This window comes from Podarcis liolepis (genome assembly GCF_965112155.1).
Source record: "Podarcis liolepis genome assembly, contig: HAP1_SCAFFOLD_104, whole genome shotgun sequence".
In the NCBI taxonomy this organism is placed as follows: domain Eukaryota; kingdom Metazoa; phylum Chordata; class Lepidosauria; order Squamata; family Lacertidae; genus Podarcis; species Podarcis liolepis.
In genome coordinates this window covers 1-25,000 of record NW_028148701.1, presented here as the reverse complement: position 1 = coordinate 25,000, position 25,000 = coordinate 1, and the positions used below count along the sequence as shown (strand labels likewise).

The 25,000-nt window shown below is 41.9% G+C and overlaps 1 protein-coding gene and 2 long non-coding RNA genes across 8 annotated transcripts in view; 1 reads left to right on the top strand and 2 right to left on the bottom strand.

The window, feature by feature from the left end:
• Positions 1 to 15,420, bottom strand: part of LOC310699109 (protein AMBP-like) — a 17,581-nt gene extending 2,161 nt beyond the window's left edge. The window contains exons 1-9 of one of the 2 annotated variants that reach the window (XM_083520723.1): positions 15,217 to 15,420; positions 13,678 to 13,820; positions 12,747 to 12,823; positions 11,500 to 11,613; positions 8,359 to 8,460; positions 7,101 to 7,138; positions 6,841 to 6,922; positions 3,203 to 3,370; positions 569 to 733 (exon numbers count right to left, since the gene is read on the bottom strand). In XM_083520723.1, the coding sequence (XP_083376849.1) occupies positions 569 to 733; positions 3,203 to 3,370; positions 6,841 to 6,922; positions 7,101 to 7,138; positions 8,359 to 8,460; positions 11,500 to 11,613; positions 12,747 to 12,823; positions 13,678 to 13,820; positions 15,217 to 15,309 (982 nt within the window). In that variant the 5' untranslated portion in view covers positions 15,310 to 15,420. The remainder of the gene's footprint in view (positions 1 to 568; positions 734 to 3,202; positions 3,371 to 6,840; positions 6,923 to 7,100; positions 7,139 to 8,358; positions 8,461 to 11,499; positions 11,614 to 12,746; positions 12,824 to 13,677; positions 13,821 to 15,216) is intronic. The other variant, XM_083520724.1, reaches the window with a different exon arrangement.
• Positions 1,430 to 3,031, top strand: LOC310699110. Of its 5 annotated transcripts, none has more exons than XR_014521929.1 (4): positions 1,430 to 1,515; positions 1,812 to 1,890; positions 2,538 to 2,658; positions 2,869 to 3,031. It is a non-coding gene; the product is annotated as an uncharacterized lncRNA (long non-coding RNA). The 5 variants fall into 5 exon arrangements; XR_014521930.1 differs by having other exon boundaries at positions 1,812 to 1,937; positions 2,445 to 2,658; XR_014521931.1 differs by having other exon boundaries at positions 1,812 to 1,937; positions 2,423 to 2,658.
• A 5,502-nt stretch (positions 15,421 to 20,922) lies between the features above and the next one.
• LOC310699101 lies at positions 20,923 to 21,859 on the bottom strand. The gene is made up of 3 exons (XR_014521923.1): positions 21,754 to 21,859; positions 21,045 to 21,240; positions 20,923 to 20,996 (listed from the first exon to the last, which is right to left on the bottom strand). It is a non-coding gene; the product is annotated as an uncharacterized lncRNA (long non-coding RNA).
• Between the last annotated feature and the right edge of the window lie 3,141 nt (positions 21,860 to 25,000).

Here is a 25,000-nt window from a genome sequence, read left to right as displayed (position 1 = left end):
TTATTATGATTATTAATAGAATAAAGAAGAAGAAGAATTAATAATAAATAAATAATCGTTAATAGTAATTAATCGTACCTTCGGGCAGGACCCCGCAGTCCTCCTTGCCCTCCTTCTCCATTCCCCCACCCAATAATAATATTATGATTATTATGATGATTATTAATAGAATAAAGAACAATAATAAGAATTAATAATAAATAAATAATAATAACTAATAATGAATAATCATTAATAATCATTCATCGCACCTTCGGGCAGGACCCCGCAGTACTCCTCGCACTCCTCCTTTCCCCCACCCAATAATAATAATAATAATAATAATAATAATAATAATAATAATAGAATAAAGAATAATAATAATAAATAATAATAATAATAATTAATAATTATCATTAATAGTAATTAATAATACCTTCGGCCAGGACCCCGCAGTACTCCTTGCACTCCCTTCTCCTTTCCCACACCCAATATTATTATTAATAATAACAATAGAATAAATAATAATGAATTTAATAATAATAATAATTAATAATAATTAATAATTAATAATGATAATTAATGGTACCTTCGGCCAGGACCCCGCAGTACTCCTTGCACTCCTTCTCCAGGTAGAACTTGTTGGCGTTGGCCCCGCAGCCCCGGAAGGTGACGCAGGCGCCGCGCGAGGCGTCAAAGGCCCAGAACTCGGACGGACAGGAAGCTCCGGGGGTGATTGGCAGGCGGCAGGCGGCTGGGGGGAGAGGAGAGGAGAGGTGGGAGGCGGTCCTAGAGAGGCCCCACAGGAAGTGGGGGCTGGGGGGAGAGGAAGTGGGAGCCGGAGGAAGAGGAAGTGGGAGCCGGAGGGAGAGGAAGTGGGAGCCGGAGGGAGAGGAATTTGGACGGACAGGAAGCTCCGGGGGTGATGGAGAGGAGAGGAGAGTTGGGAGGCCGTCCTAGAGAGGCTCCACAGGAAGTGGGGGCCAGAGGAAGTGGGAGCCGGAGGAAGAGGAATTTGGACGGACAGGAAGCTCCGGGGGTGATGGGCAGGCGGCAGGGGGAGAGGAGAGTTTCAGTAGACATTCCTAGAGAGGCTCCACAGGAAGTGGAGGAAGTGGGAGCCGGAGGAAGAGGAAGTGGGAGACAGAGGAAGAACCTCTCCCCCCATGAGGGTGATGGGCAGGTGGCTGAGGGAGAGGAGAGTTTCAGTAGACATTCCTAGAGAGGCTCCACAGGAAGTGGGGGCCGGAGGAAGAGGAAGTGGGAGCCGGAGGAAGAGAAATTTGGACGGACAGGAAGCTCTGGGGGTGATGGGCAGGCAGCTGGGGGAGAGGAGAGTTCAGTAGACATTCCTAGAGGCTCCACAGGAAGTGGTGGCCGGAGGAAGAGGAAGTGGGAGCTGGAGGAAGGGGAAGTTGGGGAGTCGTGCCTAGAGAGGAAGAGGAAGTTGGGGAGAGGAAGTGGGAGCCGGAGGAAGAGGAAGTGGGAGCCGGAGGAAGTGGAAGTTGGGGAGTCATTCCTAGAGAGGAAGAGGAAGTTGGGGAGAGGAAGTAGGAGCCGGAAGAAGAGGAAGTAGGAGCCGGAGGAAGAGGAAGTTGGGAGAGGTTGCTAGAGAGGTTCCGGGGGAAGAGGGAGTCGGAGGAAGTGGAACTTGGGGAGTCCTTCCTAGAGAGGAAGAGGAAGTTGGGGAGAGGTTGCGAGAGAGGAAGTGGGAGCCGGAGGAAGAGGAAGTGACGCAGGCGCCGCGCGAGGCGTCAAAGGCCCAGAACTTGGACGGACAGGGCGGGCCGGGGGTGATTGGCAGGCGGCAGGCGGCTGGGGGGAGAGGAGAGTTTCCGTCGACATTCCTAGAGAGGCTCCACAGGAAGTGGGGGCCGGAGGAAGAGGAAGTGGGAGCCGGAAGAAGAGGAAGTGGGAGCCGGAGGGAGAGGAAGTTGGGAGAGGTTGCTAGAGAGGCTGTGGGGGGGAAAGGAAGTGGGAGGAAGTGGAACTTGGGGAGTCGTTCCTAGAGAGGAAGTGGAAGTTGGGGAGAGGTTGCTCGGAAGCACAGGAAGTGGGAACGAGAGGAAGGAAGTGGGAGCCGGAGGAAGTGGAACGTGGGGAGTCCTTCCTAGAGAGGGAGAGGAAGTCGGGGAGAGGTTGCGAGAGAGGAAGTGGGAGCCGGGAGAAGAGGAAGTGGGAGCAGGAGGAAGAGGAAGTGGGAGCCGGAGGAAAAGGAATTTGGACGGACAGGAAGCTCCGGGGGTGATGGAGAGGAGAGGAGAGTTGGGAGGCCGTCCTAGAGAGGCTCCACAGGAAGTGGGGGCCAGAGGAAGTGGGAGCCGGAGGAAGAGGAATTTGGACGGACAGGAAGCTCCAGGGGTGATGGGCAGGCGGCAGGGGGAGAGGAGAGGTTCAGTCGACATGCCTAGAGAGGCTCCACAGGAAGTGGAGGAAGTGGGAGCCGGAGGAAGAGGAAGTGGGAGCCGGAGGAAGAGGAAGTGGGAGCCGGAGGGAGAGGAATTTGGACGGACAGGAAGCTCCGGGGGTGATGGGCAGGCGGCTGGGGGAGAGGAGAGTTTCAGTAGACATTCCTAGAGAGGCTCCACAGGAAGTGGGGGCCGGAGGAAGTGGGAGGTGGAGGAAGAGGAAGTGGGAGCTGGAAGAAGAGGGAGTTGGGGAGAGGTTGCTAGAGAGGCTGTGGGGGAAGAGGAAGTGGGGGGAAGAGGAAGTGGGAGCCGGAGGAAGAGGAAGTTGGGGAGACGTTCCTAGAGAGGATCCAATGGGAAGAGGAAGTGGGAGTTGAAGGAAGAGGAAGTTGAGGAGATGTTCCTAGAGAGGCTCGGGGTGGGAGAAGAGGAAGTGGGAGCTGGAAGAGGAATTGGGAGGTGGAGGAAGTGGGAGCCGGAGGAAGAGGAAGCGGGAGCCGGAGGAAGAGGAAGTTGGGGAGAGGTTCCTAGAGAGGCTCCACAGGAAGGGGAAGTGGGGGGAAGAGGAAGTTAGGGAGAGTTTCCTAGAGAGGATCCACAGGAAGTGGGAGCTGGAAGGAAGTGGGAGCCGGAGGAAGAGGAAGTTGGGGGGGAGGTTCCTAGAGAGGCTGCTTCACAGGAAGGGGAAGTGGGGGTAAGAGGAAGTTAGGGAGCTGGAAGGAAGTGGGAGCCGGAGGAAGAGGAAGTTGGGGAGGCCTTCCTAGAGAGGCTCCACAGGAAGAGGAAGCGGTTTAAAGCTTCCTAGAGCGTCTCACCTTCGGTCCGGCACGTTTGCAGGCAGGCCCGTTCGGACAGGAAGCGGTTGGCGTTGCCCAGGCAACCGCCGTAGAGGAAGCTCTGGCAGGACCGGGCGCTGGCGTTGTAGAAGTAGCGCAACTCGGCGCCCAGGCAGGGGCCGGCGTCCCGGGGCAGCTGGCAGTCGGCTGGATAGGAAGAGGAAGTGGAAGTCGGCATTAGCGTGGGAAATCTGGGGGACTTCCTGTATGGTGAAAAGGAGCAGGAAGAGTCTGGGGAACTCCCTGCCTCATGAAAGGTAGCAGGCAGAATCTGAGTAAGTAGCATAGGAGATCTGGGGAACTCCCTGCCTCGTGAAAAGTAGCAGGCAGAGTCTGACGAAGCAGCGTGCGAAATCTGGGGAACTCCCTGCATGGTGAAATGTAGCAGGCAGAGTCTGGGGAACTCCCCGCCTCGTGAGAAGTAGCGTGCGAAATCTGACGAGGTAGCGTGCGAAATCTGGGGAACTCCCCGCCTCATGAAAAGGAGCAGGAAGAGGCTGGGGAACTCTCTGCCTCATGAGAAGTGGCGTGCGAAATCTGACTCAGGAGCGTGAGAAATCTGGGGAACTCCCCGCCTCATGAAAAGGAGCAGGAAGAGGCTGGGGAACTCCCTGCCTCGTGAAAGGTAGAACGTGAAAACTGGGGGAACTCCCTGCCTCGTGAAAGGTAGAACGTGAAATCTGGGGGAACTCCCTGCCTCATGAAAGGTAGAACGTGAAATCTGGGGGAACTCCCTGCCTCATGAAAGGTAGAACGTGAAATCTGGGGAACTCCCTGCCTCGTGAAAGGTAGAACGTGAAATCTGGGGGAACTCCCTGCCTCATGAAAGGTAGAACGTGAAATCTGGGGGAACTCCCTGCCTCATGAAAGGTAGAACGTGAAATCTGGGGAACTCCCTGCCTCGTGAAAGGTAGAACGTGAAATCTGGGGGAACTCCCTGCCTCGTGAAAGGTAGAACGTGAAATCTGGGGAACTCCCTGCCTCGTGAAAGGTAGAATGTGAAATCTGGGGGAACTCCCTGCCTCATGAAAGGTAGAACGTGAAAACTGGGGGAATTCCCTGCCTCGTGAAAAGGAGCAGGAAGAGGCTGGGGAACTCTCTGCCTCATGAATGGTAGCTTGCAGGGAAAGGAAGAGGAAATCGAAATCTGGGGAACTCCCTGCCTCGTGAAAGGTAGAACGTGAAATCTGGGGACCTCCCTGCCTCATGAGAAGTAGCGTGCGAAATCTGACGAAGTAGCGTGCGAAATCTGAGCAAGGAGCGTGCGAGATCTGACTAGGTAGCATGCGAAATCTGGGGAACTCCCTGCCTCATGAGAAGCAGCAGGCGGAATCTGGGGAACTCCCTGCCTCATAAAAAGGAGCAGGAAAAATCTGGGGAACTCCCTGCCTCATGAAAAGTAGCAGGCAGAGTCTTGTCCTTGAGGAGCTGGCTGTTTGCTTGCGGGGAGAGGAAAAGGAAATCTGAATCTGGGGAACTCCCTGCCTCATGAAAGTTAGCAGGCAGAATCTGACGAAGTAGCATAGGAGATCTGGGGAACTCCCTGCCTCATGAGAAGTAGCAGGCAGAGTCTGGGGAACTCCCTGCCTCATGGGAAACTCAACGCATGAGTAGCATGTGAAATCTGGGGAACTCCCTGCCTCATGAAAGGTAGCAGGCAGAATCTGACTAAGGAGCGTGCGAAATCTGGGGAACTCCCTGCCTCGTGAGAAGTAGCGTGCGAAATCTGACGAAGTAGTGTGTGAAATCTGGGGAACTCCCTGCCTCATGAAAAGTAGCGTGCGAAATCTGACGAAGCAGCGTGCGAAATCTGGGGAACTCCCTGCATGGTGAAATGTAGCAGGCAGAGTCTGGGGAACTCCCTGCCTCATGAAAAGTGGCGTGCGAAATCTGGCGAAGTAGCGTGAGAAATCTGGGGAACTCCCTGCCTTGTGAGAAGTAGCGTGCGAAATCTGACGAGGTAGCGTGCGAAATCTGGGGAACTCCCTGCCTCATGAAAAGTAGCGTGCGAAATCTGACGAGGTAGCGTGCGAAATCTGGGGAACTCCCTGCCTCGTGAAAAGTAGTGTGCGAAATCTGACGAGGTAGCGTGCGAAATCTGGGGAACTCCCCGCCTCGTGAGAAGTGGCGTGCGAAATCTGACTCAGGAGCGTGCGAAATATGGGGAACTCCCTGCCTCGTGAAAAGTAGTGTGCGCAATCTGACAAGGTAGCGTGCGAAATCTGGGGAACTCCCTGCCTCGTGAAAAGTAGTGTGCGAAATCTGACGAGGTAGCGTGCGAAATCTGGGGAACTCCCTGCATGGTGAAATGTAGCAGGCAGAGTCTGGGGAACTCCCTGCCTCATGAAAAGTAGCGTGCGAAATATGACTCAGTAGCGTGAGAAATCTGGGGAACTCCCTGCCTTGTGAGAAGTAGCGTGCGAAATCTGAGCAAGGAGCGTGCGAAATCTGAGCAAGGAGCGTGCGAAATCTGACTAGCTAGCGTGAGAAATCTGGGGAACTCCCTGCCTCATGGGAAACTCAATGCATAAATAGCATGTGAAATCTGGGGAACTCCCCCCCTCGTGAGAAGTAGCGTGCGAAATCTGACGAAGTAGCGTGCAAAACCTGGGGAACTCCCTGCCTCGTGAGAAGTAGCGTGCGAAATCTGACGAAGTAGCGTGCGAAACCTGGGGAACTCCCTGCATGGTGAAATGTAGCAGGCAGAGTCTGGGGAACTCCCTGCCTCATGAAAAGTGGCGTGCGAAATCTGGCGAAGTAGCGTGAGAAATCTGGGGAACTCCCTGCCTTGTGAGAAGTAGCGTGCGAAATCTGACGAGGTAGCGTGCGAAATCTGGGGAACTCCCTGCCTCATGAAAAGTAGCGTGCGAAATCTGACGAGGTAGCGTGCGAAATCTGGGGAACTCCCTGCCTCGTGAAAAGTAGTGTGCGAAATCTGACGAGGTAGCGTGCGAAATCTGGGGAACTCCCCGCCTCGTGAGAAGTGGCGTGCGAAATCTGACTCAGGAGCGTGCGAAATATGGGGAACTCCCTGCCTCGTGAAAAGTAGTGTGCGCAATCTGACAAGGTAGCGTGCGAAATCTGGGGAACTCCCTGCCTCGTGAAAAGTAGTGTGCGAAATCTGACGAGGTAGCGTGCGAAATCTGGGGAACTCCCTGCATGGTGAAATGTAGCAGGCAGAGTCTGGGGAACTCCCTGCCTCATGAAAAGTAGCGTGCGAAATATGACTCAGTAGCGTGAGAAATCTGGGGAACTCCCTGCCTTGTGAGAAGTAGCGTGCGAAATCTGAGCAAGGAGCGTGCGAAATCTGAGCAAGGAGCGTGCGAAATCTGACTAGCTAGCGTGAGAAATCTGGGGAACTCCCTGCCTCATGGGAAACTCAATGCATAAATAGCATGTGAAATCTGGGGAACTCCCCCCCTCGTGAGAAGTAGCGTGCGAAATCTGACGAAGTAGCGTGCAAAACCTGGGGAACTCCCTGCCTCGTGAGAAGTAGCGTGCGAAATCTGTCTTAAGGAGCGTGCGAAATCTCACTAGGTAGTGTGCGAAATCTGACTAAGTAGCGTGAGAAATCTGGGGAACTCCCCGCCTTGTGAGAAGTAGCGTGCCAAACCCACCTTCCTTGACGTCCGGGAACGCGGGTGCGAATCCGTCGGCCGAGCCTTCTTCCTCAAACAAGGGGGTCCGGCGCACCCTCTCCTGGGAAACGTAGCGCGAGGTCGGCGTGCGAAACGTGCGAAGGTGCAAGATGGGTGTCGGAAACGGGGGAATGTGTAACATTATTATTATTATTATTATTATTATTATTATTTGGGGGTGCAGTAGTGAGGGAGGGGTCACCAATGGTGCAAGGGGGGTGCCCTTGGGGGTCACTTACCTGGGGCGCATCTTCGGCCTTGGGCGGGACGCACTCCCCTGTGGGAAGAGAGAAGGGGTTTGAACCCGGGTTCGGAGGTGCAACATGGGTGTCAGAAGTGTGCAACACCGGTGTCAGAAATGAGCAACCGGTGTCAGAAGTGCTCAGCAAAGAAGTGCTCAGCAAAGTGTGTAACATGGGTGTCAGAAGTGTGCAACATGGGTGTCAGAGGTGCTCAGCAAAGTGTGTAACATGGGTGTCAGAAGCGCACAACATAAGTGTGCGACATCGTGTCAGAAGTGTGCAACATCGGTGTCAGACGTGTGTAACATGTGTGTCAGAAGTGTGCGACATCGGTGTCAGAAGTGTGCAACATGGGTGTCAGAAGTGCTCAGCAAAGTGTGTAACATGGGTGTCAGAAGTGTGCAACATGTGTGTCCGAAGTGTGCAACATGGGTGTCAGAAGTGCACAACATGGGTGTCAGAAGCGTGCAACATAAGTGTGCAACATCGTGCCAGAAGTGTGCGACATCGCGGTCAGAAGTGCTCAGCAAAGTGTGTAACATGGGTGTCAGAAGTGCGCAACATCGGTGTCAGAAGTGCTCAGCAAAGCGTGTAACATGGGTGCTAGAAGTGGGCAACATCAGTGTCAGAAGTGTGTAACATGTGTGTCAGAAGTGTGCAACATCAGTGTCAGAAGGGTGCAACAAAAGTGTCAGACGTGCTCAGCAAAGTGTGCAACATGGGTGTCAGAAGTGCGCAACATTGGTGTCAGAAGCGTGCAACATAAGTGTGTGACATCGTGTCAGAAGTGTGCGACATCAGTGTCAGACGTGCTCAGCAAAGTGTGCAACATCGGTTTCAGAAGTGCGCAATATTGGTGTCAGATGTGCTCAGCAAAGTGTGTAACATGGGTGTCAGAAGTGTGCAACATGGGTGTCAGAAGTGCTCAGCAAAGTGTGCAACATGGGTGTCAGAAGTGCGCGACATCGGTGTCAGATGTGCTCAGGAAAGTGTGCAACAAGGGTGTCAGAAGTGTGCAACATGGTATCTGAAACGTGGGAATGTGCAACACTGGTGTCCGAAACGTGTGAATGTGCAACATTGGTGTCAGACATGTGTGGACATGCAACATTGGTGTCAAAACGTGGGAATGTGCAACATTGGTGTCAGAAACTTGGGAATGCGCAACATTGGTGTCACAAGTGCGCAACACCGGTGTCAGAAACGTGCAAATCCGTGAAATTCGAACCCGCCACCTCCTCTCCCCGCAACTCACCCTGGTTGCTCAGGACAAAGATGGCCTCCTCTGGGATCCCCAGTGCAAGGGCCCGCCTCCGGAAGTCCTCCACCAGGTCCTCCCTCAGGGCTGGGCTCCGTCCTGCAAGGGGAGACACGGGTTTGAGTCCTTGCAAGATTTGCACGCACTTGCACGGAATCTCCTACACTTGAGCTAGATTTCACGCTGCGGGGAGTTTGCACGCATTTGCACGGAATCACGAGCTAGATTTCACGCTGCGGGGAGCTTGCACGCATCATGCACGGAATCTCCCGCGCTTGTGCTAGATTTCACGCTGTGGGGAGCTTGCACGCATTTGCACGGAATCTCCCGCAGCGGAGCTAGATTTCACACTCGCATTTGCACGGAATTTCTCGCACGTGAGCTAGATTTCATGCTGCGGGGAGCTTGCACGCATCATGCACGTAATCTCCCACACTTGTGCTAGATTTCACGCTGCAGAGAGCTTGCACGTATTTACACACTCTCCCACAATTCAGCTAAATTTCACACTGCGGGGAGCTTGCACGCATTTGCACGGAACCGTGAGCTAGATTTCACGCTGCAGGGAGCTTGCAGGCATTTGCACCACAATTCAGCTAGATTTCACGCTGCGGGGAGCTTGCAGGCATTTGCACCACAATTCAGCTAGATTTCACGCTGCGGGGAGCTTGCACGTATTTACACGGACTCTCCCACAATTCAGCTAGATCTCACGATGCGGGAAGCTGCCTCACATTTGCACGGAATCTCCCGCAGCGGAGCTGTATTTCACGCTCGCATTTGCACGGAATCTCCCGCAGCAGACCTAGATTTCACACTCGCATTTGCATGGAATCTCTCGCACGTGAGCTAGATTTCATGCTGCGGGGAGCTTGCACGCATTTCCACGGAATGAGCTAGATTTCATGCTGCGGGGAGCTTGCACGTATTTACACGGACTCTCCCACAATTCAGCTGGATTTCACGCTGCGGGGAGCATGCACGCATTTGCACGGAATCCCGCAATGGCGTTAGATTTCATGCTGCGGGGAGCTTGCACGCATTTCCACGGAATGAGCTAGATTTCACACCGCGGGGAGCTTGCACGTATTTGCACGGACTCTCCCACAATTCAGCTAGATGTCACGCTGTGGGGAGCTTGCAGGCATTTGCACGGAATGAGCTAGATTTCACACTGCGGGGAGCTTGCAGGCATTTGCACGAAATCTCCCACAATTCAGCTAGATTTCACGCTGCGGGAGCTTGCACGGATTTGCACGGACTCTCCCACAATTCAGCTAGATTTCATGCTGCGGGGAGCTTGCAGGGATTTGCTCGGAATGAGCTAGATTTCACGCTGCGGGGAGCTTCCTCACATTTGCACGGAATCTCTCGCAGCGGAGCTAGATTTCACGCTCACATTTGCACGGAATCCCCCGCAGCAGACCTAGATTTCACACTCTCGCACGTGAGCTGGATTTCATGCTGCGGGGAGCTTGCACGCATTTCCACGGAATGAGCTAGATTTCACGCTGCGGGGAGTTTGCACGCATTTGCACGGAAGGAGCTAGGTTTTATGCTGCGGGGAGCTTCCTCGCATTTGCACGGAATCTCCCACAATTCAGCTAGATTTCACGCTGTGGGGAGCTTGCACGCATTTGCACGGAATCGCGAGCTAGATTTCACGCTGCGGGGAGCTTCCTCGCATTTCCACGGAATGAGCTACGTTTCACGCTGCGGGGAGCTTGCACGTGTTTGCACGGACTCTCCCGCAATTCAGCTAGATTTCACGCTGCGGGGAGTTTGCACGCATTTGCACGGAAGGAGCAAGATTTCACACTGCAGGAAGCTCCCTCGCATTTGCACGGAATCTCCAACAATTCAGCTAGATTTCACGCTGCAGGGAGCTTGCACGTATTTGCACGGACTCTCCCACAATTCAGCTGGATTTCACGCTGCGGGGAGCTTGCATGCATTTGCACGGAATGAGCTAGGTTTTGTGCTGCGGGGAGCTCCCCGCATTTGCACGTAATCTCCCGCACTTGTGCTAGATTTCACGCTGCGGGGAGCTTGCAGGCATTTGCACGGAATCGCCCGCACTTGTGCTAGATTTCACGCTGCGGGAAGCTTGCACGCATTTGCACGGAATTAGCTAGATTTCACGCTGCGGGAAGCTTGCAGGCATTTGCACCACAATTCAGCTAGATTTCACGCTGCGGGGAGCTTGCACGTATTTACACGGACTCTCCCACAATTCAGCTAGATCTCACGATGCGGGAAGCTGCCTCACATTTGCACTGAATCTCCCGCAGCGGAGCTAGATTTCACGCTCGCATTTGCACGGAATCTCCCGCAGCAGACCTAGATTTCACACTCGCATTTGCGCAGAATCTCTCGCACGTGAGCTAGATTTCACGCTGCGGGGAGCTTGCACGCCTTTGCACGGAAGGAGCTAGATTTCACGCTGCGGGGAGCTACCTCGCACTTGCACAGAATTTCCCACAATTCAGCTAGTTTTCACGCTGCGGGGAGCTGCCTCGCATTTGCACGGAATGAGCTAGATTTCACGCTGCGGGGAGTTTGCAGGCATTTGCACGGAATCTCCCACAATTAAGCTAGATTTCTCGATGCGGGGAGCTTGCACACATTTGCACGGAATGAGCTAGATTTCACGCTGCGGGGAGCTTGCAGGCATTTGCACGGAATCGCCCACAATTCAGCTAGATTTCACACTGCGGGGAGCTTGCACGCATTTCCACGGAATGAGCTAGATTTCATGCTGCAGGGAGCTTCCTCGCACGTGCACGGAATCTCCCACAATTCAGCTAGATTTCACGCTGCAGGGAGCTCCCCTGCATTTGCACGGAATCTCCCGCAGCAGACCTAGATTTCCTGCTCGCATTTGCACGGAATCGCGAGCTAGATTTCACGCTGCGGGGAGCTCCCTCGCATTTGCACGGAATGAGCTACATTTCACGCTGCAGGGAGCTCCCCGCATTTGCACGGAATCTCCCACCATTCAGCTAGATTTCACGCTACGGGGAGCTGCCTCGCATTTGCACGGAATCTCCCGCAGCGGAGCCATATTTCACGCTCGCCTTTGCACGGAACCTCTCGCACGTGAGCTAGATTTCACGCTGCGGGGATTGGGAGGCGCACCGTAAAGCTTGGCGCTGGTGCTCAGCCCGTGGCTGCTGTTCTTCTCCGTGACCAAGATGGCGAACTCGTCGGGGTCGGCGTGCGCCACGAAGGTCTCCCCGTGCGCCTTCCACCCTGAGAATTATAATAATAATAATAATAATAATAATAATAATGAGAATAGTAATAATAATAATAAATGATGATGAAAATAATAATAATAATAATAATAATAATAATAATAATAATAATAATAATAATAATAATATATTATAGATAAGAGGGGAGAGAAAAATTAACAAATAATAATAATAATATGATGGTGATGATGATGATAATAATAATAATAATAATAATAATAATAATAATAATAATAAATTAATATTAATAATGATAATAATAATAGTGATAATATATATTATTATAGATAAAAGGGAGAGAAATTAATAAACAATAATAATAATAATTTATAAATAAGAGGGAGATAATAAAAATAATAATATAATGATGATGATGGTGATAACAACAACAACTACAATATGATAATGATGATAGTAGTAATAATGATAATAATAATAATAATAATATATTATAGATAAGAGGGAGAGAGAAAAATGAATAAATAATAATAATTAAAAATAATGATAATATGATAATAATAATAATAATAATAATAATAATAATAATAAGAAGAAGAAGAAGAAGAAGAAGAAGATGATGATGATGGTGATGATGATAATAATAATAATATTAACAACAACAACAATAATAATAATATGATGGTGATAATAATAATATTAACAACAATAATAATAATATGATGGCAATAATAATAATAATAATAATAATAATAATAATAATAATAATAATAATAATAATATAGATAAGGGAGAGACAAAAATATAATAATAATAATAATAATATAATGATGATGATGATAATAATAATAATAATAATAATAATAATAATAATAATAATAATTTATAGATAAGGGGGAGAGAGAGAAATAAAATAATAGTAATATAATGATGATGACAATAATAATAATAATAATAATAATAATAATAATAATAATAATAATAATAATATGATAATAATAATAATAATAATAATAATAATAATATAGGTAAGAGGGAGAGAGAAAAATTAGATAATAATGATGATGATGATGATGATGATAATAATAATAATAATAATAATAATAATAATAATAATAATATAATAATAATAATAATAATAATAATAATAATAATAATAATGGGACCTACTTGCGTTCTGGAAGGTGAACCTTCCTTCTTTGGCGCCTTTCTGGTAGTCCTGGGTGTAAGTCCGGCAGGCCCCTTGCCTAATTAGAATAAATTATGAATATTTAAATGTTATGCTTTCAAACGTTTACATTTACAATATTTTGATATTTTGATATTTTGATTTTAATATTATAATATAATAGTATAACATTTTAATATTGATATTTTGATATTTTGATATTTTAATAATTTAATATTTTAATATTATAACATTCTAATATTAATATTTTGATATTTCGATATTATAACCTTTTAATATTAATATTTTGATATTTTGATATGTTGATATTCTAATATTCTAATATTAATATTTTGATATTTTGATATTTTGATATTTTAATATTATAACATTTTAATATTAATATTTTGATATATTTATATATTAATATTTTAATATTCCAATATTCTAATATTGATATTTTGATATTTTAATATTATAATATTTTAACATTTTACCATTTTAATATTAATATTTTGATATTTTGATATTATAATATTTTAACATTTTAACATTCTAATATTAATATTTTGATATATTGATATTCTAATATTCTAATATTCTAATATTCTAATATTCTAATATTGATATTTTAATATTTTAACATTTTAACATTTTAACATTTTAATATTAATATTTTGATATATTGATATTCTAATATTCTAATACTCTAATATTCTAATATTCTAATATTCTAATATTCTAATATTCTAATATTAATATTTTGATATTTTGATATGTTAATATTTTGATATTTTAATATTTCAATATTTCAATACTTTAATATTTTAATATTTTAATATGTTGATATGTTGATATTTTAATATTTTAATATTTATTATTTTGTAGCTTTCATATTTCGATATTTCAACTCTTTCCCCATTCATTCCTGACCTGATCCGGGTGCTGGTGGCGGTGAGTTCCCCCGGCGCCTTCCCCGGACCCAGGACCAGCGTCCCGGCGGTGAAGCGGCCGCGATTGGCCTGGACCCAGCGGCAAGTCGAACCCAGAGCCACCTCGTACCATTTGCCGTAGAGCTGGAATAATGGAAATAATAATTAATAATAATTAATAACAAATAACAACAACAACAACAACAACAATAATAATAATATATTATAGATAAGAGGGAGAGAGAAAAATCAAATAATAATAATAATAATAAGACGATAAATAACAATATATTGTAGATAAGAGGGAGAGAGAAATTAATAAATAATAATAATAATAATAATAAGATAAATAATAATATATATTAGATAAGAGGGAGAGAGAGAAATTAATAAATAATAATAATAGTAATATTAATAACAATATGATAAATAATAATATATTATAGATAAGAGGGAGAGAGAAAAATCAATTAATAAGAATAATAATAATAAGATAAATAATAATATATTATAGATAAGAGGGAGAGAGAAAAATCAATTAATAATAATAATAATGATAATAAGACGATAAATAATAATATATTATAGATAAGAGGGAGAGAGAAAATTTAATAATGATAATAATAATAATAATATACTTATAAAAATTATAGATAAGAGGCAGAGAAAATTAATTATTATAAATAGAAATATTATTAATACTAATAATAAAATTATAGATAAGAGAGAAAAATTAATAATAATATGATAATAATAATAATAATAATATAGATAAGAGGGAGAGAAAAATTATTATTAATATTATTAATATTATTAATAGTATTAATCATTTATTATTATTATTAGCCAGCCGTTCCTTCTGCGCCGCTCCCCTCCACCCCCTGCCCATCAAGTCTCGGGCAGTTCCGCAGATCAAGATTCTCCAGATCTATCATTATTATCATTATTAATACTATTATTATTATCATAGATCATTAATCCTTATTAATCCTTATTAATCGTTATTAGCCGGCATATTCTTATCATTCGCATTATTTTTATTATTATTTCTGGTGGATTTGATTTTATTTTAACGCTAGAAGCTGATGCAAATAAAATCCGATCGATTATCATAGATCATTAATCCTTATTAATCCTTATTAATTGTTATTAATCATAATTATTATCATTATTAGCCTGCTTATTATTATCATTATTATCATTATTTTTATTATTATTAGAGGCTGATGCAAATAAAATCCGATTGATTATCATAGATCATTAATCCTTATTAATCCTTATTAATCGTTATTAATCCTTATTATTATCTATGATCATTATTATTATCATTATTAGCCGGCTTATTATTATCATTCTTAACATTATTATTTTTATTATTAGAGGCTGATGCAAATAAAATCCGATCTATTATCATATATCATGAATTATTATTAATCCTTATTAATCCTTATTAACCCTTATTAATCCCCATTAATCCTTATTAATCCTTATTAATCCTTATTAATAATTATCAATAATTATTAAAAATAATTATTATCACCCTCTCCACTTCCACGCCTTCCTGTCCTTCTATTCGTCCGAAACTCGAACCCAGAACCAGCGCGGAAAAGGCGAAAATCACAAATTTCTCCATTTTCCCCCCGAAAGAGAGAAAAAGAGACGTCCGATTTGGGTGGAAAAAGGCGGATTTTGGAGTCCGAAGGGAGAGGACTTTGGCCCCTGGCTGGGTCCTGGGTTAATGAGCAACCTTCGTTATCGGCCGGGGTCATTAATTAACTGATAATCGTTAGCAGGAGGGAATTAAGGAAAGGAAAAAGATTTGGGTTTCTGGTTTTTAGGGACTATAATTCCCATTATTAGTTTTCCATGATTATTATTATTATTATTATTTGACATAAGCCGTTATTATTATTATTATTATTATTATTATTATTATTATTATTATTGATGGGAGTGCTTTTCCATGATTAATATTATTTCCCATAACCCATTAGTATTGTTCGTATTATTAGTATTATTAGAAATAGTATTATTATTATTATTAGTGTTATTAGTGTTGTTGTTGTTGTTGTTGTTGTTGTTATTATTATTATTATTATTATTATTATTATTATTATTATTATTAATGGGAGTACTTTTCCATGATTAATATTATTTCCCATAACCCATTAGTATTGTTCGTATTATTAGTATTATTAGTATTTCCCATAACCCATTATTAGTAGTATTATTAGTACTATTAATATCAGTATTATCTCCCATAACCCATTAGTATTATTATTATTATTAGTATTATTAATATTATTGATGGGAGTTTGGATGGGTGGAAGGGTGTGGCAATCAAAAGAGCTGATTCCCATCAATAATATTAATAATTACAATTGTAATATTAATTACAATTCCCATCATCCCTGACCACTGGGCCTGCTAGCAAGGCATGATGGGAGTTTGGGGACTACAATTCCCATCATCACTGGGACTACAATTCCCATCATCCCTGACCACTGGGCCTGCTAGCAAGGCATGATGGGAGTTGGGGGACTACAATTCCCATCATCACTGGGACTACGATTCCAATCCTCACTGGGACTACGATTCCCATCATCACTGGGACTACAATTCCCATCATCCCTGGGACTACAATTCCCATCAACACTGGGAACGCTAGCAAGGCATGATGGGAGCTTGGGGACCACAATTCCCATCATCCCTGGGCCTGTTAGCAAGGCATGATGGGAGTTTGGGGACTACAATTCCCATCATCCCAGACCACTGGGTTCAGTTTTGGGACTACAGTTCCCATCATCCTTGACCACTGGGCTTGTTAGCAGGGCATGATGGGAGCTTGGGGACTACAATTCCCATCATCACTGGGTCCGCTAGCAAGGCATGATGGGAGTTTGGGGACTACAATTCCCATCATCACTGGGCCTGCGAGCAAGGCATGATGGGAGTTTGGGGACTACAATTCCCATCATCCCTGACCACTGGGCCTGCTAGCAAGGCATGATGGGAGTTGTAGTCCCCAAACAGCCGGAGGTTTCAGTTTTGGGACTACAGTTCCCATCATCCATGGCCACTGGTCCTGTAAGGCATGATGGGAGTTTAGGGACTACAATTCCCATCATCCATGACCTGTTCCCTAGGCATGATGGGAGTTGTAGTCCCGAAACAGCAGCAGGGCCCAGTTTTGGGACTACAATTCCCATCATCCCTGACACCTGGTCCCGCTGGCAAGGCATGATGGGAATGGTAGTCCCCAAACTGGGCCCTCTTGCAGTTTCGGCACTACAACTCCCATCATGCCCTGCTAGCAGGCCCAGAGGTCAGGGATGATGGGAATTGTAGTCCCAGTGATGATGGGAATTGTAGTCCCAGTGATGATGGGAATTGTAGTCCCAGGGATGATGGGAATTGTAGTCCCAGGGATGATGGGAATTGTAGTCCCAGGGGTGATGGGAATTGCAGTCCCAGGGGTGATGGGAATTGTAGTCCCAGGGGTGATGGGAATTGTAGTCCCAGGGGTGATGGGAATTGCAGTCCCAGTGATGATGGGAACTGTAGTCCCAGGGGTGATGGGAATTGCAGTCCCAGTGATGATGGGAATGGTAGTCCCAGGGATGATGGGAATTGTAGTCCCAGGGATGATGGGAATTGTAGTCCCAGTGATGATGGGAATTGTAGTCCCCAAACTCCCATCATGCCCTGCTAGCAGGCCCAGTGGTCCATGATGATGGGAATTGTAGTCCCAGTGACGATGGGAATTGTAGTCCCCAAACTCCCATCATGCCCTGCTAGCAGGCCCAGAGGTCAGGGATGATGGGAATTGTAGTCCCCAAACTCCCATCATGCCCTGCTAGCAGGCCCAGTGGTCAGGGATGATGGGAATTGTAGTCCCCAAACTCCCATCATGCCTTGCTAGCAGGCACAGTGGTCAGGGATGATGGGAATTGTAGTCCCCAAACTCCCATCATGCCCTGCTAGCAGGCCAAGAGGTCAGGGATGATGGGAATTGTAGTCCCAGTGATGATGGGAATTGTAGTCCCAGTGATGATGGGAATTGTAGTCCCCAAACTCCCATCATGCCCTGCTAGCAGGCCCAGAGGTCAGGGATGATGGGAATTGTAGTCCCAGTGATGATGGGAATTGTAGTCCCCAAACTCCCATCATGCCTTGCTAGCAGGCCCAGTGGTCAGGGATGATGGGAATTGTAGTCCCAAAACTGAACCCAGTGGTCAGGGATGATGGGAACTGCAGTCCCAGTGATGATGGGAATTGTAGTCCCCAAACTCCCATCATGCCCTGCTAGCAGGCCCAGTGGTCCAGCATGATGGGAATTGTAGTCCCAGTGATGATGGGCATTGTAGTCCCCAAACTCCCATCATGCCTTGCTAGCAGGCCCAGTGGTCAAGGATGATGGGAATTGTAGTCCCAGTGACGATGGGAATTGTAGTCCCAGTGATGATGGGAATTGTAGTCCCCAAACTCCCATCATGCCTTGCTAGCAGGCCCAGTGGTCAAGGATGATGGGAATTGTAGTCCCAGGGATGATGGGAATTGTAGTCCCCAAACTCCCATCATGCCCTGCTAGCAGGCCCAGTGGTCAGGGATGATGGGAATTGTAGTCCCAAAACTGAACCCAGTGGTCAGGGATGATGGGAACTGTAGTCCCAGTGATGATGGGAATTGTAGTCCCCAAACTCCCATCATGCCTTGCTAGCAGGCTCAGTGGTCAAGCATGATGGGAATTGTAGTCGCAGGGGTGATGGGAATTGTAATCCCAGTGATGATGGGAACTGTAGTCCCCAAACTCCCATCATGCCTTTCTAGTAGGCCCAGTGGTCAAGGATGATGGGAATTGTAGTCCCAGGGATGATGGGCATTGTAGTCCCCAAACTCCCATCATGCCCTGCTAGCAGGCCCAGTGGTCAGGGATGATGGGAATTGTAGTCCCCAAACTCCCATCATGCCCTGCTAGCAGGACCAGTGGTCAGGGATGATGGGAATTGTAGTCCCAAAACTGAACCCAGTGGTCAGGGATGATGGGAACTGTAGTCCCAGTGATGATGGGAATTGTAGTCCCCAAACTCCCATCATGCCTTGCTAGCAGGCCCAGTGGTTAAGGCAGATGGGAATTGTAGTCCCAGGGATGATGGGAATTGTAGTCCCGGTGATGATGGGAATTGTAGTCCCAGTGATGATGGGAATTGTAGTCCCAGTGATGATGGGAATTGTAGTCCCAGTGATGATGGGAATTGTAGTCCCAGTGATGATGGGAATTGTAGTCCCAGTGATGATGGGAATTGTAGTCCCAGTGATGATGGGAATTGTAGTCCCCGAACTCCCATCATGCCTTTCTAGCAGGCCCAGTGGTCAAGCATGATGGGAATTGTAGTCCCCAAACAGCTAGAAGACCCAGTTTTGGGACTACAATTCCCATCATCCCTGGGCCTGCTAGCTAGGCATGATGGGATTTGTAGTCCTTTAGCTAGGCCTCATTTTCCTACTGGGTAAAGCCAGTTATTTTCCTCTTAAAATCGGATGAAATTCAATTTATTTCCCACTTTTTATAGGGAAAGTCGGTCCGTTTTTAAGGCTCAATTTGGTATGAAATGACCTTTAAATTTCTATTATTTATTTCCAACGCCGCTGCTTCTGTTTGCCGACTGTCAATCATTGGCCGGCGGCTGTCAATCATTGACGGAGATCAACAGAGAATTGGGGGAAAATACACAAAAAGCAGAGCAAAGTTTGCCAAATGGCCCCAAGTCACCCCAAGCTTGCAAAATAAAATAAAAGAAGTTAAAATAAAATAAAATAAGTTAAAAGAAAAGAAAATAAGTTAAAAGAAAAGAAAATAAGTTAAAATAAAAGAAAAGAAAATAAGTTAAAAGAAAATAAGTTAAAATAAAAGAAAACAAAATAAGTTGAAATAAAAGAAAAGAAGTTAAAAGAAAAGAAAAGAAAAGAAGTTAAAATGAAATAAAATAAGTTAAAATAAAAGAAAATAAGTAAAAGAAAATAAGTTAAAATAAAAGAAAATAAGTTAAAATGAAATAAAATAAGTTAAAATAAAAGAAAATAAGTTAAAAGAGAAGAAAAGAAAAGAAGTTAAAATGAAAGAAAATAAGTTAAAAGAAAAGAAAATAAGTTAAAAGAAAAGAAAAGAAGTTAAAATAAAAGAAAATAAGTTTGGGCAAGGCTTTGTGATCCCCAGCTTTGCGATCCTCCATTATTATTAATATTATTAATATTAATATTATTAGTTGACGCGAGAGCATGATTTAGTCATTTTTAAAAAAGACTGCCTGGGATATCAATAGATATTATTATTATTAATATTATTATTAGCTGCCGGAGAGCCACGATTTAGTCATTTTTTAAAAAGACTGCCTGGGATTTTAATAGATATTATTATTATTATTATTATTATTATTATTATTATTATTAGTTGCCCCATGAGAGGAAGTTTTCTTAAAGTTTTGTGAAGGTTTTGATATTATTATTATTGTTGTTGTTGTTGTATTTGTTGGCTCTAGAGCACAATTTACTATTATTATTATTATTATTATTATTATTATTAAAGCTCTAGTATTCTTGTTATTAAAACTCTCATTATTATTATCAGCTAGGATTATTATTATTATTATTATTATTATTATTATTATTATTAAAACTCCAGTATTATTATTCTCCTCAAAACTCTGTATTATTATTATTATTATTAAAACTAGTATTATTATTATTATAACTATTATATTTTTTAGTATTTTTAAAACTATTTTTATTATCAAAACTAGTATTGTTATTATTAAAACTCAATTAATAAAACTAGTATTATTATTAAAACTCATTATTATTATAATTATCATCATCAAAACTCTATTATTGTTATTATTAAAACTATTTTTTACTATTGTTAAAACTCTAGTATTATAATAATTATTATTATTAACTCATTATTATTAAAATTCTATTATTATAATTATTATTGTTATCAAGAAGACTAGATGACCCTGGCTCCGCCTTCAGTGTCAATCATTCAGTGGGTGGGACTAGCTGACCCTGGCTTCGCCTTCCCTGTCAATCATTCAGGGGGAGGGACTAGATGACCCTGGCACCACCTTCCCTGTCAATCATTCAGGGGGTGGGACTAGATGACCCTGGCACCACCTTCCCTGTCAATCATTCAGGGGGTGGGACTAGATGACCCTGGCTCTGCCTTCCCTGTCAATCATTCAGGGGGTGGGACTAGATGACCCTGGCCCCGCCTTCCCTGTCAATCATTCAGGGGGTGGGACTAGATGACCCTGGCTCCGCCTTCCTGTCAATCATTCAGGGGGTGGGACTAGATGACCCTGGCTCCACCTTCCCTGTCAATCATTCAGGGGGTGGGACTAGAGGACCCTGGCTCCACCTTCCCTGTCAATCATTCAGGGGGTGGGACTAGAGGACCCTGGCTCCGCCTTCCCTGTCAATCACTCAGTGGGTGGGACTAGAGGACCCTGGCTCCGCCTTCCCTGTCAATCATTCAGGGGGTGGGACTAGAGGACCCTGGCTCCGCCTTCCCTGTCAATCATTATTAAAACTATTATTATTATTATGGACTAAGTTGCCCTTTTAGTCTATTATTATTATTATTATTATTATTATTATTATTATTATTATCATCAACAAAGTTGCCTTTTTAGTCTACAAGTCTCTTATTATTATTATTATTATTATTATTATTATTATTATTATGGACAAAGTTGCCTTTTTAGTGTATATTAGTCTATTATTATTATTATTATTATTATTATGGACTATGTTGCCGCTTTAGTCTATATTATTATAATTATTATTATTATTATGGACTAAATTGCCATATCAGTCTATATTAGTCTATTATTATTATTATTATTATTATTATTATGGACTAAGTTGCCGCTTTAGTCTATATTAGTCTATTATTATTATTATTATTATTATTATTATTATTATTATTATTATGGACTAAGTTGCCACTTTAGTCTATATTAGTCTATTATTATTATTATTATTATTATTATTATTCCATGACAGACCCTGGCCCCGCCTTCCCTGTCAATCATTCAGCGGACCCTGGCTCCGCCTCCCCTGTCAATCATTCAGTGGGTGGGACTACCTCCCCCTGGCCCCACCTCCCCTGTCAATCATTCAGCAGGTGGGACTACCTCCCCCTGGCCCCACCTCCCCTGTCAATCATTCAGGGGGTGTCAATCATTATTAAACCTATTATTATTATTATTATTATGGACTAAGTTGCTGTTAATAGTCTATTATTATTATTATTATTATTATTATTATTATTATTATTATTATTATTCCCGCCTCCCCTGTCAATCATTCAGCGGGTGGGACCACCTCCCCCTGGCCCCGCCTCCCCCGTCAATCATCCCGGCCTTCCCCAGCCTAGAACTCCCAGAGGGGAACCCTGTGATGTCACAAGCGCCTCTGTGACCTCACAGGGGGAGGCCCGTGGGCGGGGCTTCCCTGGCCCCGCCCCTCACTCGCCCGCCATGCGGTTCGCCAGGAGGAGGGACATCCGGGAGCAGATTGACGGCCTTCAGGCCATCATCAATTTGCAAGGTTATTAATATTAATATTATTATTATTATTATTATTATTATTATTATTATTATTATTATTATTATTATTATTATTCCGATTCATCGCAGGGAGAAATCTAGCTTGATTCCTTCTATTATACTTTGATTAATATACTCTACATTCTTCATATAATCGTATTAATATATGATTATTACTATTAATATCCTCTTATTAATACATTCATATAATCGCATTAATATGACTATATTATTAGACTCTAATTATACTCTTAATACTCTTCATATAACCTAATTAATATACTCTCATTACTATACTTTTAATTATATACTCTTATTATACTCTTAATATCATCTTATTAATACATTCATATAATCGTATTAATATATGATTATTACTATTAATATCATCTTATTAATGCATTCATATAATTGTATTAATATAATCTTATGACTAGATTATTATACTCTAATTACTCTTCTTATACTCTTTTCATATAACCTAATTAATATACTATACTTTTAATTATATACTCTGATTATACTCTTCATATAATCGGATTAATATATGATGATTACTATTAATATCGTCTTATTAATACATTCATATCATCGCATTAATATGAGCTTATATTATTATACTCTAATTACTCTTCTTATACTTTTCATATAACGGAATTAATATACTCTTATTACTATTATTTATATGCTCTTATTATACTCTTAATATCATCTTATTAATACATTCATATAATCGCATTAATATAATCTTATGACTATATTATTGAGTATAATAATAGTCATAAGATTATATTAATACGATTAATTACTCTTATACTCTTCATATAACCTAATTAATATACTCTGATTACTATACTCTTATTTATATATTATTATTATACTCTTAATATCATCTTATTAATGCATTCATATAATCGCATTAATATCATCTTATGACTATATTATTATACTCTAACTATACTCTTAATACTCTTCATATAACGGAATTAATATACTCTTATTACTATTATTTATATATTATTATACTCTTAATATAATCTTATTAATGCATTCATATAATCGCATTAATATAATTTATATATTATTATACTCTAATTACTCTTCTTTTATATTCTAAATATAACCTAATTAATATACTCTTATTACTATACTCTTATTTATATAGTCTTATTATACTCTTAATATCATCTTATTAATACATTCATATAATCGCATTAATATAATCTTATGACTATATTATTGAGTATAATAATAGTCATAAGATTATATTAATACGATTAATTACTCTTATTATACTCTTATACTCTTCATATAACCTAATTAATATATTCTTATTACTATTATTTATATACTCTTATTATACTCTTAATATGATCTTATTAATGCATTAATATAATCGTATTAATATAATCTTATGACTATATTATTGAGTATAAGATTATATTAATATGATTAATTACTCTTATACTCTTCATATAACCTAATTAATATATTATTACTATACTCTTATTTATATACTCTTATTATACTCTTAAATATCATCTTATTAATACATGCATATAATCGTATTAATATCATCTTATGACTATATTATTATACTCTAATTACTCTTCTTTTATACTCTAAATATAACCTAATTAATATACTTTTATTACTATACTCTTATTTAGATACTCTTATTATACTCTTAATATCATCTTATTAATACATTCATATAATCGTATTAATATAATCTTATGACTATATTATTGAGTATAATAATAGTCATAAGATTATATTAATACGATTAATTACTCTTATTATACTCTTATACTCTTCATATAACCTAATTAATATATTCTTATTACTATTATTTATATACTCTTATTATACTCTTAATATGATCTTATTAATGCATTATTATAATCGTATTAATATAATCTTATGACTATATTATTGAGTATAAGATTATATTAATATGATTAATTACTCTTATACTCTTCATATAACCTAATTAATATATTATTACTATACTCTTATTTATATACTCTTATTATACTCTTAATATCATCTTATTAATACATGCATATAATCGTATTAATATCATCTTATGAATATATTATTATACATACTCTAATTACTCTTATTATACTCTTTTCATATAACCTAATTAATATACTCTTATTACTATACTCTTATTTATATATTCTTATTATACTCTTATTATACTCTTAATATAACCTAATTAATATACTTTTATTACTATACTCTTATTACTATACTCTTATTATACTCTTAATATAATCTTATTAATACACTCTTATTAAAATAATAATAATAATAATAATAATAATAATAATAATAATAATAATAATTAATAACAACAAAATAAAATAAATTATTATGAATAATAGTAATAATACTAATACTAATACTAATACTAATAATAATAATAATAATAATAATAATAATAATAATAATAATAATTTCAGAGCAGGGGAAGAAATTATTCGCCCAATCGGCGGAGGAGACGGTCGAAAAGAACAAATATCTCCTAGGATACCTGCGCGGAGATGTCCGTCAAGGACCCACGAGCTGGACCTGTCCGTCAAGGTACGGGGGGCGGGCGAGGGGCGGGGGCAGGAAAGAAGGAAGGAAGGAAGGAAGGAAGGAAGGAAGGAGGGAAGGAAGGAAGGGAAGGAAGGAAGGAAGGAAGGAGGGAGGGGGAAGGAAGGA